The sequence below is a fragment of the Seriola lalandi genome, unplaced genomic scaffold (genome assembly GCF_002814215.2).
Source record: "Seriola lalandi dorsalis isolate HSWRI2012SDOR001 ecotype SW California unplaced genomic scaffold, Sedor1 jcf7180002054694, whole genome shotgun sequence".
Lineage (NCBI taxonomy): Eukaryota > Metazoa > Chordata > Actinopteri > Carangiformes > Carangidae > Seriola > Seriola lalandi.
In genome coordinates this window covers 1079181-1097620 of record NW_019525247.1, presented here as the reverse complement: position 1 = coordinate 1097620, position 18440 = coordinate 1079181, and the positions used below count along the sequence as shown (strand labels likewise).

General features: G+C 40.1%; 1 protein-coding gene across 5 annotated transcripts in view; it reads left to right on the top strand.

Moving 5' to 3' along the window:
* Positions 1 to 17823, top strand: part of afap1 (actin filament associated protein 1) — a 57060-nt gene extending 39237 nt beyond the window's left edge. For 3 of the 5 annotated variants that reach the window (XM_087178648.1, XM_023423844.2, XM_087178647.1), the window contains exons 7-17: positions 1265 to 1363; positions 2995 to 3070; positions 6984 to 7136; positions 7591 to 7802; positions 8400 to 8545; positions 9664 to 9778; positions 14087 to 14207; positions 15999 to 16163; positions 16338 to 16528; positions 16665 to 16832; positions 17028 to 17823. In XM_087178648.1, coding sequence (XP_087034774.1) covers positions 1265 to 1363; positions 2995 to 3070; positions 6984 to 7136; positions 7591 to 7802; positions 8400 to 8545; positions 9664 to 9778; positions 14087 to 14207; positions 15999 to 16163; positions 16338 to 16528; positions 16665 to 16832; positions 17028 to 17054 — 1473 coding nt within the window. In that variant the 3' untranslated portion in view covers positions 17055 to 17823. Of the gene's footprint in view, positions 1 to 1264; positions 1364 to 2994; positions 3071 to 6983; positions 7137 to 7590; positions 7803 to 8399; positions 8546 to 9663; positions 9779 to 10702; positions 10946 to 14086; positions 14208 to 15998; positions 16164 to 16337; positions 16529 to 16664; positions 16833 to 17027 lie in introns of all 5 variants that reach the window. The other 2 variants (XM_023423840.2, XM_087178649.1) reach the window with 2 other exon arrangements.
* Positions 17824 to 18440: the final 617 nt, after the last annotated feature.

Here is an 18440-nt window from a genome sequence, read left to right as displayed (position 1 = left end):
CCCAAGTGAGTAAAAGCATTGAAGCAGAATTGCTGTTACTGGAATATATAAAGTTTTTAGATTTTCACTACACTTTGATAGAGTTGCATTAGTTCTGTGTGTGTAGGATTCAAGTTCATTTTAAAAAAAATAAAAAGTAAAAATTGTGAAAAAGTAATAATTATAAAAATCACTTTATTGCTTCGAGCTTGCAGCAGCAACATGTCGATCACCAGCATATTCATTTTATTGAAGGTGGTGTTTCAGCACCCAAAACTGCCTCCACTGATTTGTACTATATAATCAGACCTATCTAGTACCCCAGTCTGGCAAAGCAGTGGACAGTGGAAGATACACATGATGTTGCTGTTTGTCCCGCTCTCTGGCCTCTGAGCTGCTCTCTGAGCCAAACCCATGGAGCCACAGCCTGTCATTTTCCCTGCGAAACCCAATTATGCTCTCTCCAAGCCAAAACCAATGAGCTGAGGAGTTCTACACGGCAAGAGATGGTTCAGAATGCTTGTGGAGGAAGATGTTATGTGCGTGTGTGTGTGTGCGTGCGCATGTGTGTGTGTGTCAGAGTGCATTAGCTGACTTGCGTACACAGCGGTTTGTCTGAAATCTCATTTCCCTGTGCCCACCGCTCATCTGCACACACCCGTCACCGCCACATGCCTCGGACTGCCAGATCTGATGGTGGGTTGCCAGGTCTGAAGTCCAACGAGGTCACAGCAATGCACACTGGTGCCCCGTCCAGAGCCCTGCAGATCTCATTTACCCCTCCTGGACCTCATTGCATAAGGATTCCATGGACGTAGTAAATCTCTGTGGTGTCTAATGTGTGTAGCAGACACCCCCACCCCTTCACCAGCTCCTACCACATATGCATATATGCATTCTACCTCCTGTATTTACTCCACGGAGTGGGCTGTATTGCCTTATGATCCCTTGGCTGCCATTCAGTAGCATGATGGAATATGAGAGAGGAGGTGTTCAGCATACATGTGGCCTGCATTACCCTAGGCATGCTGTCTAGGCTGAAGGAATGAGCTGCTTAATTATGTGGCAATAGTGTTAGGAAATATTTTCGGATTTTTAAATCAGGGATCCACCCATGTGTTAAGATCATAGTAAGGACTTAACATTCCATGAGCTTGGTGAGACATGGCTGCGTAAATTGAAGTCCCTTGGCAGTGATCAGCATGCGTGCGAGTGTCAACTTTCCTCTCGTTTAATGTAAACGGCAGCCTTGTTAGCTCATGCTGTATTTCCTTATGTTTTCCAGGTGATGAGAGAGGTGTGTGTTAATGGGAGCGTAGACTTGGATGGAGCTGGAGCTGGAGCTGGATCTGGATCGCCTGTGCACAAACCTGAACTGGAAAAGGTGACACACTCATACACTGATAGTTGCCGTAATCATATTAGCAAATGTTGTGCTTTCTCATAAATTATTAATTCAGTATGAGGGTTTGGATCCAATAGCTGCATCAATTTTGGGTCTGGTCCCAGGTTGGCAAAATACCTGGACCTTGTTTCTTTTCAACTCTTTTTATTAGCAAAAAGTACAAAAGTAAAAAGCTAAATTTCACACAAATGGTTAATATTTTAAATGACTCTGGATAAACAGTGACGTAATCTGAAACTAATTTGAGTGGAGGAGGCACACAACCGCCAGGTCGTCTCTTTCACAAATATTGCCGTTTGTTAGTAATATGGCGCCTGATTGTTGTCTAGTTAATGTGATCTCTGTTTGCTGGTGTGTGTAAATTCTTTGTCAGAGAAGGCAACACCACTCTCTAAAGCTGCCCACAAAGGTGCAAGTGCTGTGAGTTTTCTCAGGTGAAAATGTCCATGTTTGTGAGGGTCTGCTTGGATTTACATTTAGAAGTATATCCAGCTCTTAACACCACTTTACAGTCCTGACTGGATTGTTTATTTTTTTGTTTTTGCAGTTCAACAAGACCAACAGAGGGATGAGTCCTCTGGTGAAACAGTCTAGCTGATCACGTCACATTAGTCTGGAAACTAGATGTTGAAGCATTTCATAACAGCTCCTAGTGACATATATAGTGACTTTTTGGACAAACATTAGATACTTTATTTAGAAGAGAGTACTGCCCCACGAGAATGAGGTCGGGATTTCCCTCCACAGGCACACCTCTGCACAGCAGCTGGCATGAAAGAGCCTCTAGCTGTCTCTCTGAGTGATCATTTTACAAGTAAATATAACCAAAATCACAGACCTCCTCTTGTCTTTAACTTTTGTCAGACGATGTCGCAGTTATTGAATCAGGATTTTAGAAGCAGCAGAGCAGCTTGGATATGGCTTGGAAGTGACTGCTGGTTAACATGTAGTCTGAATTGGCCGCATTTCACTCTCTATTTCATACTAATTCTGTTGTCTGGAAACAGAAACAGAAAACCATGTAGATGAGAACAGCTTTATTGGGAATTCAGCTGTCTTGAAATACTGTGTATATGATGACAGAGAGTAAGCAAACATTTGCCTTTTACACATCGAACAGTTGCAGCTTAACCGTAGCATTCATTTTACAGAGTGTTTGTGTGCACCTGATGAATGTAAGTGCAGTATTCACTCTTCTCTCAGTTGTGTTGGTTTCCACCAACTCCAGAGGGAAGTATTTGGTTCTCTAGCTGCTAAATGCTCCAACCCAAGCAAGTAAAATAACAGTTAACGCAGGAGACATACTGTACCCAGCACTCATGTGTGTGCCTGTATGCATGTGTGTTTAGTGGTGGAAAATGAGCTACATCAGAGGCTCTTTAATGACAAACCGTTCCCAACTTGGCACAGCAAACACAAGCCCAGCCTAATTATTCATCTGTAACATGTTGCAGATGCTCTTAAGGGTTTTTACAATGTACAATGTTAGACAGCTGCGTTTGTGTGTCGATGCCTTTGTTGACCTGTTTTCACTTTTTTCAGAAAAGTACAGTTTTGATGACTTTGTGTCTTCTTGTGCATCCATTCGTCTATGGTCTTCCTGCTGCCAGAAGGCATCATGTGACAGGCCGAGCTCCGATGGAGAGGCGGCGCATGAGAATGGACACAGTGACTGCAAAGAGCAAGGTGAGGGTCCACAGCAACAATAACCACATCTTTTTTTTTTTTCATGGAAATAAACATCTGTTGTTAACAGAGGTGCTTCATGTAAATCCAGTTAATGAGAGCATTTCAGTGTTTGTGTTAACACAAAATGACTTTCATGGGAAAATCCCTTTCTGGTTCATTTGGAAGCAGTAGAAGAAGAACAGGGTAGTTAGCATATAAAAGCAACAGAAAATGACTCCAGTGTACTGACCACACTGTTTGATTGACAAGTCATGAAAGGGAATTAAGAGAAAAAATAAAAATGTTGCATGGTCTCTTGTCGTGTTTCACAGCAGTGGCTTAAATTACAATATTTTCATGAAATAAAATTGCAGTGCTGTTTCAGCCCGCTACAATACCGACAGTGACTGCCACATATTAGTTTTCTTTTTCTTTTTTTTTTACTATTTCAAATGGATAACATTTTTACTCAACCCCCCATAGCCTCTCTTTCTCTTTCTCTTTCTCTTTCTCTTTCTCTTTCTCTTTCTCTTTTTCTTTCTCTTTCTCTTTCTCTTTCTCTTTCTCTTTCTCTCATAAGCACATTGACAACTGACCTGTCTGTCATAGTCAGACTGGCCGTCGTGAACACCAGGAGAAATCCTGCCGTCTACCGATGCTTTCCTGTTGCACATGACATTGGTCTCCTAATTGCTTCAGTTTATTAATGTGAGAATTCAGAACGATGAGAAAACCGTTAGGGACAGTCCAACAACTGTTTTACCTGGAAACTTCAGACAAAGACAAAGCTAGTAAGTGGGCCTTGAGTTGAGATTGTTTCGTCAGATTTGTGTGATGTTTCAACATCTGTGAATGGTTAGCTGTTTATAGAGTGAAATCCCCATCATAAAACACTGCATTCATGCAGTACCAATTTTTGTATCCCTAAAAGCACAATAGAAAACAGCAAAAAAAAAAAAGTCATGTTAAATGAGGGTAGGACATTATCAATACTGTTGTTTCTTGGAATCAACAAAACTTGGACAAAGTTCTAAAGAGATATTACGGCTGCCTTTCCTTAATCTGTCTCATAATTCAGAGAGGAATCTGTACAAGCTCTGAACAGGCCAGCCTTTAATAATAATGCATGAAGCATGAAGAATGAGCATTTGGGTTTATTTAACATGGATTTTACACAGAGATGGTCTTCCCCTGTAGAACTAGATGCCAAAACAAAGAGATACGGGGGAAATCGTCTCAGATTATTTACAGTTTGTTTGCTCAGCAGGCAAAATTCCTCAGGGAGAGAATTTTCATTTTACTTGTCAGCTCACTTATTTGGATTGTCAACTAAAATTTAACGCTCTTATTTTTTTCCTCGTTAAGACTGGTTCATTTTTCCAACATTATGTCTGAAACAGATTTCCCACCAGCAGTTAATTTCCAATCTCCCACCCAGTTGGGCTTTTATGGAATCAGCACAGAGCTGTGATTCATGGGCTTGGTTGTGTAAGTTATGTTTGTGTGTCATTGCTGTGAAACTATGGGGAGTGTAGCAATAAAATCTGCAATAATCTCCCATGTGAGGTTAATGCAACCACATGAAATTCTCCAGAGAGTCAACCTTCTGGACTGTGGTATCTTGTATGTATGTATAGATTAATAATTCAGTATGAGGGGAAAGAAAATTAACAAGCAATCATTTGTTACACCAAAGACATTTTAAGCATTTATATCTGATGGCTGCATCTTCAGGTTTTGTGCCTTGCTTAAAGACACATTTAATGATGCTCGGACTTAATCTGGTTCCTCGTTCTCGGTTCTGCATATTGGATATTTGTTCTGGGTATACTTAAACTGCACAACCTCAGACTTTTAGTTGCTGCTCACATCTGATTTTTGGGTGACTTTTATCAAAGAAATATGTCTTCAAGTTTGAAGTGAATCAAAACCCAAGCTATTTTTCTTTCTAATACTGATGGTTATTATCCTCCATTTTAATGTTAGCTCAGCCAAGCTAACATGGCACAAAAATGATCAAACTGTTTAAGGTAAAATATTTCAAGTTTATTTATGACTATGATGGTAACCTGCTGTAGATGAAATGTCATCTAAGGATATAAAGGATATACAAGTCACTTTTAAATGTATTGTTGGACATTTTGTTTGTTTTTTTGCCAAGAGAAAACTGGAACGCTGGCGATCCGACTCTATGTAGGATTCAATTTTAACTAAAATGCTGCAGACACTGTATTTTCTGGGATCACTGTTACTCATCAAAATCAGGTATTTTTAACAGCACTAAAAAGATGTACTTTAAAAAAAAAAAAGCTAAGCTTATTTGGTTAGCTATACCTACATAGCAACTGTTGTAGCAGGTAACTTAACAGTCAGTGCCCACCTTACTCTCTTCAGTTAAAGCAAGGTTTGTGGTACCAGTGGCATGTTTGACGCTACAGCTCCATGTTTCACAAACTGTAAATACAATGTTCAGATTTCAATCCATTATTATTATTTTTATTTAGACTTCAGTGAAATTATCATCCAGTAAACACAACAGATCTATCAGTGACTCCCGAGAGGTCTTGGCCATATTCACCCATTCTCCTCGTCCTTCAGTCATTCCCTCGTTCCCTCATTCAGCCCTGAAATCCTCTTTTTAGCTTAATCAGCCACATTCTTTCCATGGCGGGTAACAAAAAGAGCTGATTTACTGGAATCAAATTTACCTGATCAGAGTTTTCCTGCTCCTCATCTCCTGAAGGGAAAAATAATAATAATAGTTCCTCCTTTTTAAAAACGTTCAAATGGCTTTCACATCTGTTTGTCTGCTTTCCACCTCAGGCCTGCATTGTATGTGACATGTGTTTGTATACTTTTTGTATCACGAGAAAAACCCTGTGACTGAAATTGAGCGCAGACTGCTTCCTATTTAATTAAGGCAGTCGCCATGGTAGTTGTCACATCATATCAGAGAGGAAAACGCAATATGGAAAAAATGTTGAAACAGAAGCTTATGAGGGCCAAAAAGAATGTAATACTAAGAGTTTCTGTTATTACCATATCAGTTCAGACTACTGTTTATTAGTTTTCTTCAGCTAAAGGCTGATTTGTGCAAAGCAGAGAGATGGTGTGTGTGAAAACCAACTCTGGTGATTATATGCAGTATATTATTGCGTGTGCATGTGTGTGTCTAGAACCATTCCAGACACTCAGCGTTCGCTGTCTCGGCATGATGACATAAGTGAAAGGGAATGCTTTATACTTTCCCCCCCCTAGTTCTTCTCCACTGTCTCTTCTGTGTTGATATCTTGCATTTGAGAGAGTTTTTTTATCCTGTTATGGACACATTGTCAGATCTTTTGGCCATGGATTTCTTTCTTCTTTTTTTTTTCTTTCTTACATTTTCCCCTCTTGAGTCTCTCTTACACATGCACATTTGAATACACTACAGACCACAGTATCTAAACAAGTGAGCCAAGCAGAAGCTATTTTTCTCATTTAAACAGACAGACAGATCAGGACTCTCAAGAGAGCCTCTTAAGACCTGGTTTACTTGACTTAAGCTCCACTACCAGAATGTACACTGTTATTCTTCTCTCTGGATAAGAACTAGGCAAGCTCAAATCGACCCACTCAGACCAGTGTGGATACTGGGATTGCTGACTGAACCTAATTGACCAACTGACAAGGGTCTGATTAAACCCAGTACAAGTGATTCTGGCTCTTGGTAGTTTATAGTAGAATCTAAGGTGGCACTTTCTCCAAAGCATCCAAACATAATTGAATCAACATAAATGAACTCGTAACACCTGCCTTGCTAATTTCCTGTGTTAAGATAATGATGGTAGAACACATAAAGTCTGCAGGAGTCCTTCAAAGATGACATTACACAGAGTTTTACTAATTTTGTCCCTTCATTAAATTCACAATCTCTGTCTCTCTTGCTCAGGAAAAGGAAAGAAGAACTCAAAGTCAGAGCACAAGACAGGGACAGTGGGGAAAGGTGCAGGGAAGAAGATCACTAAGATCATCGGGCTGGGTAAGAAGAAGCCGTCCACAGATGAGCAGACCTCGTCGGCAGAAGAAGACGTACCCACATGTGGTAAGAGGATATTAAAGTTATTATTCTAAATGTGTCAGTAACGTCTCAACGAGTTAACAAAAAGCTGGAAAATGATCATACTAGGGTTGAGGGGTCTTATCCATTGACAGATCATAGATCTTGGATACCCTGAGCGATGACAGTAGGATGACAAATACATTTATTGTCATCACAACCAAGATATTGATTATTTGAATTTGATAATCAGAGCATTCACGATATTCACTTAAAATCAGCGGGGACAGGTGCATAGAAACACGATTATGGCTTGCTGTTCTCTCTCTCTGGGTTTGGGGGTGTAGTTTGAAATACAGAAAGGCCGACTCAATCCAAATGATGAAGGCGCCAACCATAAATTGTTTAAAAATGAAATTGAAGATCTTTTTATATAATTATAATTCTTTACTTCCAAAAAAGTCAGTTCTTTGCTGACAGTTTACCCTTCGATTGACAGGTTACCTGAACGTGTTGTCCAATAACCGCTGGCGGGAGCGCTGGTGCCGCCTGAAAGACAACCAGCTGCTCCTCCATAAAGACCGAGACGACCTGAAGAGCCACATTGCCTCTCTGCCTCTCCGAGGCTGCGAGGTCAGCCCCGGCCTCGACCACAAACACCCCTTTGCCTTCCGCCTGCTTCGTAACAGCCAAGAGGTGGCTGTACTGGAGGTAAGCTTTGAATCAAGAGTGCTGTCAGCTTTTCTCTTGTGTATGAGGAGATATGAAATCCTGTCTCTATGTCAGCCACTAAAACTCCACCTTCAAACATTAAATGAAGCAAAAATGCCAGAAACTACATTAAAACACAGCCACACTGGCACAAGCAAACACTGCCTGTCATGTTTTCCTCCTTATTCTTTGTGTTCCTCTCATGTGGTAAACTGTCTCCTCCACCCACCAGTGACTTGTGTCTGTGTATTTGATGTTGCTGGGGTGTATGAACTACCTCCATTTGCCATTTGTGTTGATTCTTTTCCCTCATGTAGTCAGCACACTATCCTCTGCTAGACATTTGCTTCCATTTCTTTTCCCTGTAAAACCATATCATTACTAAGCCTTTGATGGACGGTGGAATGCAAGACGTAGTCTGTTCCTACAAAAAACCAGAGGAACTCCAAATTTCAACAAATTACATTATAGAAAAGAAAAACTACATTTTGGAACTATATTTTCTACATTTTATTTTCTACCTCCTCTTGTCAAAGACATACTTTAACATCATATAAACTGAGAGGTATTGAAGTCCTGTAACTCCTTTTCCTCCAGGCCTCCTCCTCAGAGGAGATGGGTCGCTGGTTGGGGGTTTTGTTGGCAGAGACTGGCTCCACCACGGACCCAGCCACCCTGCACTATGACTACATCGACGTCGAGACCACCGCCAACGTCATCCAGTTGGCCAAGCAGTCCTTCTGGTGAGGGACAAAACAGTTTGTCTCTCATTTGTTAGTTGTTGTTGTGACAAGTGGTTGGTCCAAGTCATGAGTTATTTCATCACAGAGCCTCCTTTTAAGCAGGTTTTATAATCACATAAAGCTTTTTTCTTTTGCTTTTTATGTTAAGTAATCCAGGTTTCCTTGGAAACCCTGAAGTGATCTCAGGAGTTTTTCTGTGAAGTAAGATGTAATTTATGACAGTACTTTAACAAGGGCTGCACAAAATTGGAAAGAAAGCACATTCTGATATGTATTATTGCAAAAAATTTGTGCGCTACAATATCTTAAAACAGTATATTATTACATAAGATATATACAGTTTTCTTCTGCGGTAAAGAGAAGTCTCTGTTTTTCCTCCACACCAGCTTTTTTAAACCAAATACTTCCATGCAGCAACATTTCCATAGCTTCGTTTTACCCTCTATTAGATGCAAAAAACCTCTTAAAACGAATCTCACTCACAGAAAATACACACACACAAATCCAGTAAATAATAAATACTAGTTGGCTTAAAAGACCGCTGTGCAGGATTTAGGGTCAGCTGTTGGCAGAAATGGCTTATAATATTCATAATTATAGTATTGGATGGGGGCAGCCCACCAAAACGTGCATATTGCCCCACCCAATAAAACATTTTGAAAGAAAAAATTTGTACCACTAATGTGCTGCTGCTAGTGTGTTCTAAACTCTATACATTCACATTTAAAACAAGAGTTGTGAAACTGTGTGGTCAAATGGAAATGACAAATAAAAAAAAGACGGACAGGCACAGACTGACGGATAGATAGAGGGTGAGGGGAGGGGGTATTTGGTTATTTGCAATCTCCAGCCTCACCACTAGATGCCACTAAATCTTCCGAAGTCCTTGAAATTCCAGACTGAAAAGAGAACTTTGCTTCATTACACAGCATTCTCTTCAGTACACTGTGATGTCGGTTGCTGCAGCCCTTACTGTACCCACATGCTGTTGCTGTTAGTGATCCATGTGCAGTATGTTTCATAGACGAATGGGTCCGTTTGACCTCTGTGATATGAAAAGCTGAGGTTATAAGAAGTACTTTATTAAAGAGATGTGGATTCTGCTTTTCTCCTCACAGTTTCACCAGTAAGCGTGCTGTCTCCCCTAACCCGTACCTGGACAACCCAGTCAATGGCTATGCCTGCCCCACTGGAATGGCTCTGCACTATGATGATGTGCCCATTAATGGAACGGTAAGGACACACCTGTTCACTGATGCTACATATACACATAGACTGAACTAAAGGAGGTCAATACATAGTTAAGTCTTGGCTGAACTCCACTTTGGCTGCTGCTCTCTTTGCTGACTGCTTTTCACTTTTCTGTATGGCATTGAAGGTTCTATATGTAGCAGTTTTTACATCAATATATCATTGTCAGATTAACTGTCATATGTTGGTATGACTAGACTAAATAAATAAGAACATTGATTGAAAAAACAATCACCACAAGATCTATTAAGCAGCTGTTTTGAAGCTTTTAATCATATCACATGAGATGGAGTTTGTCCAGTTTGCGTGGACTTGCAGATGTTCAAATTTCCATTTTTTTCTAAGCATTTAAAGGAATTTGAAAGCACCAGAAAAGCTACAAAATGGACCTTGTGGTTCAACTGTTTTTGTCAGCTGATGTTTTCGAAGTCAAGAATGAACTCCCCTCACTTTGCTTCCCCTTTGCTTTTCTTAACCCACCTCACTGACAGTAAAAAGTTAACATATTGAATATTTACACTTAACTTTCAGTATTCTGAGTGTTAGTGCTAAAAAAATCTAAAAGCTCAATATGCCCTAGAATGAGACGGTTAATACCAACTGTAAGCAAGATGTTTCAAATGAGTGGAGTTCCCCTTTAATGTCATATATAACACTTGTTATGTTGTGTATGTAAGCTGTGCAGTGTGACTAACTTTATGTTGCTTTCATCTTCTTCTCCTTATATTTTTCTTTGTTGCTATATATTGCTTCTCTTCTCTTTTCTTCTCTTCTCTCTTCACCTCTTCTCTTTTCTTCTCTTCTCTTCTCACCTCTTCTCTTTTCTTCTCTTCTCTTCTCACCTCGTCTCTTTTCTTCTCTTTCCCTCTCTTTTCTTCTCTTCTCACTTGCATGGTCTAACCCAAGGAACTGCTGGTGCTGTACTCCAGTCCCAGCCCAGCAGGCTGCAAAAAGAAAGAGGAGGGGCACTATGAGAACACTGAACTCTATGAGAACATGCCCTCACCCAAGCTGGCCACTCGCTATCCTCCTAAGTCTTCTTCTACTTCCTCTTCCTCCACCTCTACCAGCCACTACAAAACCCCTGTTTCAAAAAAAATCTCCTCTAAGTTCCTCTCTACTGATACTAAAACTAAAGACACTGCTCAGGTGACTAACACACTGCTCCTTTACCCTAACCTTTTCCTACGCCACTCTTGGATATTTCCAGTGTTATACTCATCTTTCTATGTTTCTATGTTTCTATGTTTTTTTTATTTGGATATTTTTTGGTGGTGTTTTCAATAAGCCTCAAAAACAAGTGTGAACTTGAGTTGAAAACTGGTCTCTTCATTGGAATAAAATGTCCCAGTATAAAATGAATGCAAATTGCTGAAAAAAGCCCTAAATATTATGACTTGACATGGCATCACTAATAGGACCAGGGATTGAAGATATATCAGTTACTAGTCATTGTTGTAGGCTTTAGGGTTCATTGCAGATTTTGAAGCCCTAACCCATATCACCATTTGATTGACTGCATATTTGAAAATAAAACAAACACATATTCCTTAGCAATGATCATGAAAAATCTTTCCTCATTTTAGGAGTAAACTGCACGTATGTCTTGTTTTTCAATAAAAGAGAAACTATGAGCATCTCAATATTTTATATCTCTGGTCTCAGAATTTTATAGTGGAGGCGATACCTGTCACCTGAAACACAGACTGCCATTGCTAATGAGAAAAGAAATTATTACCTTTTTATGAAGTAAAATACATTTTAAGGAAAAGCATGTAGTGGTGGCAAATCACACAGCAACAATCATGAGGCTTGCCCACCGTGTAGCAGCTAAATTAATATCTTAGGTACTAGGTCAGGGACAGATCCCAGTTATTGATCTGTCACACTGTACATCCACTTCCTGTTAATCGTTCATGTTCAGAGCAGCAAAGCAAAAGCAGAGCACAATGTTAGGGCAAACAAAAGACTTAGTAAAAGTTATCATTTGGGAAAAGGTCAATTCACCTCAAAAGATGTGAGTAAAACAAATACACATGTATTTTAAAGCTGCGTTCAGTAGAACAGATAAAAAACAACATATGACAGTATCAACTTATAAATTGGTTATGGCGGACACATTAGCAAACATTGGCCTGTCTACATGCAGCAACATTAACATTCATTTGGAGTTGTTTGGAAAAGTTTGCAGGCTGAACCAAAACAATGTGCTAAAGAGGTTAAAAAGCTTAAGAGCGCTAACAGAGCTTCCAGCTGAGTTGAGCGTGTGTGACAGTGTGTTTGTCACTATGAGCAACACCTTTCACATTATACATATGCATTTGATTCATTATTCATATGAAACATATTTATTATTGCAGATTTAATGTCAGCAAGTCTGAGTCATTTGCATCAGGGATTCTCATCAAAAGGTTTTTAAATAAACATGTTGGAACCACACCGCACTCACACATGTGGTGGGGAAACCTTGGAGCTCATGCATCGTCCCGGCTAGTTCCCTTACTGTCATTACAATGCATCCCTTCAAAGGAATGGTCAATTGAAGCGTAAGAGAGAGAGGTTTGGCTGAGGGAAGGAGGAAATTGAGTTTATTTTTCCTGCATGTGTTGACTAACTAGGTCAGGTGTTGACGTTGGCCACCCACAATCCCACCTCTCTTCCCAGCATGTCAATCATGTTCCCCCTCTGGTGTAGTTCTTTAGAAGTTCAATTATTACCATTCCCGAAAACCATTCCCATGACCACGGTTTGTAAATGTTTACAGTGTTTTCCAATCAAGCTTTTAACAGCTGATATGAATCGCTGATTTAATATCAATAATATATGATACAGATCAGCTGTTCTGAATTGATTGTACAGAACGAACATATAAAAACCAGATTTCTGTCTTCGTGGCTTGTGTGTAGTATATGTACAGTATGAGTATAGAATATGTATAGTATGTAGACTGTGTGTGTTCATGCTGGTTGTCCCACATAGTATATTTCCTTCCTCCCTCTCACAATGAAAATTGGCTACAGTATGTGAGTAATATATTTCTACAGCCCTGCTGTTAAGCCCTTGCATCCCCAGCCTCTTGAAGTCACCACATGGTGTTGTATGGAGAGCCGCCTCCTCCACGCCACCCCTTTGATGTGTGTGCTGTGTGTGGCGTGGCCAAGGCTTGTTAACATCGCCTCTACAACCACAAAGTACCACTCCACTATAAGAAGTAGATTTCCAATTTTCAACGAGACAACCCCACTGCCATATGGCACATTACAGTCAGATCAGGTTAAGGCCATCACAAAGACAAGCCAGACATTTTATGGACCTGTGTTTCTTTCAAATGTGATGTAACAATATGAAAAAAGTCATTCAGACTGAATGGCAGACTATAAAACATTTTCTAAGTGTCACAATAATGTTGAATTTTGAGTAACACCCTGACTACCATCCTTGAAAGATGAATAACTCTAATAAAAAAGCAAGTAAATACATAAATGAAAGAACTCTTAAGTAGCCGTAGTAGTGTACATAGTTCATCCAAACAAAGTAAATATACATTATATATAATGACAATAGAATTTTTTTGTATTACACATCTACATACATGTTTCATATTTTACCATAAAAACAATGTGCCTACACAAATATACATACATTAATCACTATTTTTTATACTAACAATGGATCCAATGCCCATGTGTAATGTGAAAGGTGATGCTTATAGTGATGAACCCACAGAGAATTATCAACCAACTCTGCAGTTCCCTTCAGCTCTATGGAGTCTTTTAATGTCTTTGAGCTCATTGTTTTGGTTTTCCTACCTGTAACTTTACTGTTTCAGTCAGTCTCACGTTAAATTACATTCTGGCACTGGCAAAGGCATCAGTGACAACAGAATTCAATTTAATTCAAATCAATTACTTCATAGCACCAAATCATAACGAGACTTTACAGTATTATAAATCCAACAGTTCCCACTGTTGACAGCTTGTTCAGCTGCACCCAAGCTTTCAGAAAAAAGTTAATGCAGCTATAAGAACTGCTCTTACATTTTAAAGCAAAAGAATAAGCTAATTCATACTTTTATTTGCACATATTTGTCAATTTAAGCCTTTAATTAGAAATGTACTATGGGTTTTAATGTAGAGTAATTTTTTGTTTTTTCGATACAAATTTTGGGATAACTAGAGCACGTACTTGTATGTTGTTATGTTGTTATGTCTGCTATATGCAGACTTGTCTGAGATATTGTAAATGTATTTTGAAGTGAAGTGTCCCTCCTCCTTGATTTTCTCCAATCAGCTGAAGGGAAAGAAGGGCACAGTCACCAATGGGATGACATCAAAACAGAAGGCAGAGCCAAAGAACCAGTCCAAGAAGAATGGAGTTCATGGGACAGCCTCTCTGAAACGCAACAACTCCAGTAAGTAGGAAAAAAGTATGTCTGCAAGTCTACATTATTTTGAATCGGGGAACTACAGTATTGATATCAGAAGAGTTTATCACGCTTATCCTTTAAAAACTGGGTCAGACAGTCAACTCTTCTGTAATTTCCTCTCAAGTCAAACTTGAAATATCAATAACATAGTAACTTCTGACAGTAGTCCACCTTTTCCAGTCAGATGTTGTGCTGTAAGTGAGCAGCAGACAGTGTGTCTGGCTCCCCAGTCCCAGCCTCACCACCACTGATTGCTTTCTAGCAAAGCTCTGCTCCGCAGCAATTTGGAAAATGCAGGCTGTCCAAAGTACAGTTGGTTTAAGTAGGGGGGAGTAAATAACTTAAAAACCTAAAACCTATCCTCCCCTCGAGACGAGCTATGTGACGCATGTGGGCCAGACTTGAGCCTCCTGCCAGCATTGGGGTAACACTCAAAAAGACGTAATAGCAGAAGCATGGCCCACCTCAATGGAGAGTGAAATGTGGTTTTGTTAATCCTTGCGGTACAGAATAGTATTTTTTTGCCTAATGTGTGAATTAGGACAGTTGTAACCGCTTGTGGAGCTTGTCTTTCTTCCAAATGTCGGAATGGAAATACCAAATATGTGTCATGCTGGGTTTAGATTATGCCACACAATTCTCATATTTCCAGTGTCAAATAAGGGTATTGAATTTGAAAATGTCGGTGGTGGTTTGATTGAGTGATTCCTCATAAGCAAACTTCACAGGAATGCACATAGACACACACCACGTTGGATGGTTACCCTCAGTGTATTTTCCAGTAAGGGAAGGCATGGTCTTGGTGTAATTAATGACTGTGGGTTCAGTGGGTTTCTGGGTAGCTCAGGTCTCAACAGTGTCCTGAAGATAAAGGCTATGATCTGTTTTTCTGTTTATGCCTCTGCAGCGGCGGCGGCCAGGGCCGGAGGCATTATGTTTTGGGTTGTCCGTCAGTCCGTCCATCCCATTCTCATGAACATGATAGCTCAGTAACACAGTGAGGGAATTTCTTCAAATTTGGCACAAACATTCACATAGACTCAAGGATGACCTGATTAGATTTTGGTGGTCAAAGGTTAAGGTCACGGTGACCTCACAGAACATAATTCAAATTTGGCACGAATGTTCACTAGGACTCGAGGACTGATTGGGTGGTTGGTTTGCTGATGTATTCTGATTGGTTTGTCGGTTTGTAGCCATATTCTGATTGGTCGGTTTGCAGCTCTATTCTGATTGGTTTGTTGGGTTGCAGCTGTATGCTAATTCGATAATTGGTTTGCAGCTCTATTCTAATCGGTTGGTTGGTTTGTAGCTGTATTCTGATTGGTTGGTTAGTTTGTAGCTGTATTCTGATTGGGTAGATGGTTTGTAACTGTGTTTGGATTGGTTGATTTGCTGCTATATTCTGATTGGTTGATTTGTTTGTAGCCCTATTCTGGTTGGAAGGTTGGTTTGTAGCCATATTCTGATTTGTTGATTTATAGCTGTATTCCGGTTGGTTGTTAGAAGCTCTTTTCTGATTGGTCAGTTGGTTTGTAGCTGTATTCTGATTGGTAAATTGGATTATAGCCATATTCTGATTGGTTGATTTGTAGCCATATTCTGATTGGTTGATTTGTAGCCATATTCTAATTGGTTAATTTGTAGCTGTATTTTAATTAGATAAAATGAGAAAGTGATATTTTATATCCAAATGGTCACAGGTCAACTTCATTGTGACATAATGTTCTGCATAAACACATCTTTTTTAACTGACCTTGAATCCTCATTGTGCAGATGCAGAGCAGTGCAAGTACGGGAAGAACCGTGTGGAGGCAGACGCCAAACGGCTGCAGACCAAGGAGGAAGAGTTGATGAAGAAGAAGCAGGAGATCAGGAACCATCTGACCCAGCTGAAAAATCAGAGGAGAGACATGCGCACTGCTGTGGAGGCTGCTGCTGGTAAGAGGGACTGTCTTCATGTAAAATATGTAGTGGTCATTAAAGGAGACATCTGAAGTTTAAAGGAGCAGGAAAGTTAAATCTTTGGGTGAAGTCTTGGGTCTGGAATAAGCTCTCCAACGTCTCCACACAACATCTTACTAGGTAGAAACATTCTCACTCTTTGTCCATTAGGCAAACGTTCTCATGGCTCCCTGTCGGAGCGGCTTAAGAAGGTGGAGGAGGACTGCCGGCAGAAGGAGGAAGAGAGGGTGAACCTGGAGCTGGAGCTGACAGAGGTGAAGGAGAGCCTGAAGAAGGCCCTGAGCGGAGGGGTCACTCTGGGCCTTACCATTGAACCAAAAGCTGGCTCCTCTGGCCTCCAGGTTAGAACACCTGTACTGTCTTGTGGTGACTTAATCCTTCCACAGCAGTTCAAAAACCAAATGTTGCTAACTTGAAGTTGCCAACAACTGTCTACTATCTGTTTACCAACTTTTCCCTGTGTGTGTGTGTGTGCAGTCACCCTCAATGTTGAGACGGACACAGGAGTCTTCTCCTTTCTCCAGCTGCGACACCAGTGACACAGAGTCCTGCTCCCTGCCAGTCAACAGCGCTTCGCTGCTGCGCCGACAGCAGGGCGGTCAGAAGGCCTCACCGGTTCGTGGACACGTCCTCAGGAAGGCCAAGGTCAGAGCTCAGTGTTCAATCATACATTTTCATTTTCATTGATTTATTTTTACGTGGTAGAAGATTACTACATTGCACTGGTACTACTGATTGAGATGATTGTACATAATCGGAAAATTTGATACAGGTGACAAAATGTCAGTGGGAATATCACAAAACAAATACAAACTAAGTGTGTCTCTGTTTGTTTTACAGGAATGGGAGCAGAAGAACGGCACATAAACCACTCAACCCCTCACATCAGTCTCACTTTAAGTCCTTTTCTTCTTTTTAAGATATTGTCTATATATTTATTTATAGCTGTTCATACAGACCGATAGCATGGAGGAGGACACAGTCATAGCATTCACATGGACCAAAACAAGTGGCTGGTTTTAGTATACTGTAAGTACCACAGCATACAGACATAGCAACCTTTTTAAACGTTTGAACTAGTGAGCAGGCTTAGTGTACTGAGGTGTGCAGCTTGTGTTGTCCACTGTACCTTCTTTTTTAAGCAAAGACCAGTCTTTTTTTTCCACTCAAATTCTTACAGCAGTTTGGGTTCAAAAAGATCAAAGTCAAAACCAAGTATTTATTTGTAAATGTTTAAAGGAAATACTAGCTTCCCTTTGTTTATTTATGTTGATTTATTTAAAGGGTTTTTTGTAGAATTTGGTTAATTAATGATTATCATTCATGGGTGTCAGCATCGGCACACAAAGTGCACCTTTAAGGGTCACAATAATCATAACACACACCAGCTGTGAAACAATGCAGCTCCTTTCTAAGAGTTATTTCAAGAAGCAGTTACTTGACTTATTGTATCATCCGATAAGCTGAAAACCACTGAAACAATGGGAGGTTGACTTGCATGGATGTGACACATGTTCAAATGAATACAAGGCTGAGCCTGTACCAGAGAAGAGGCGCATGAAGTGCATAAGAACTGCACATGTTGATCTGACTTGTTATTGTTGGGTCAGCGCAAAGACATTTTTACGCACAAAAAGTAATATATCACTAGGAATTTTTTCCAACCAATCCATGGTCAGACTAATTCACAATTGCATTTTTACGTCCCTATCCCAAGTGCATTTTGATGGTATATGTGGGTAATGGTGAATCCCCTGTTTATTAAGTTTATTTCCCGAGAGAAAGAGACATCCAGCATACTTTCCTTTCCTGGACGTCTATATAACTCAAAAATGGACAAAAGTCAAGCATCTGTGAGTTCCTCTGTATATGAATCAGCCCGAACCCTAAGTCTCTTAATATGTCCGTGGCTTTTCTGCCCTCGAACCCATATACATGTACGTTCCTGTACTCGTGTAGTAGTAGTTTACTGTACTACTACCAGATCATGAACTCAAAGAAATAACCCAAAACCTCTGACCTCTGGTTCCATCTGGCTGTGCAGAGCTGTGGTTTTATCTGATTTATGACATGTTTGAGGATTACTTGAACATCAATGTGTCTTTCCATAAACAGTGACATTAACAGTGACAGGAACTACTGTATTCATTCAGTAGGAAATATTCCTAAATGAACCCATTAGTAAAATAACTGGCTGGATGCCACTAGGGGTAATTAAGAAAAGGTTTTTTATGTGAACTGTCCCCTTAACTT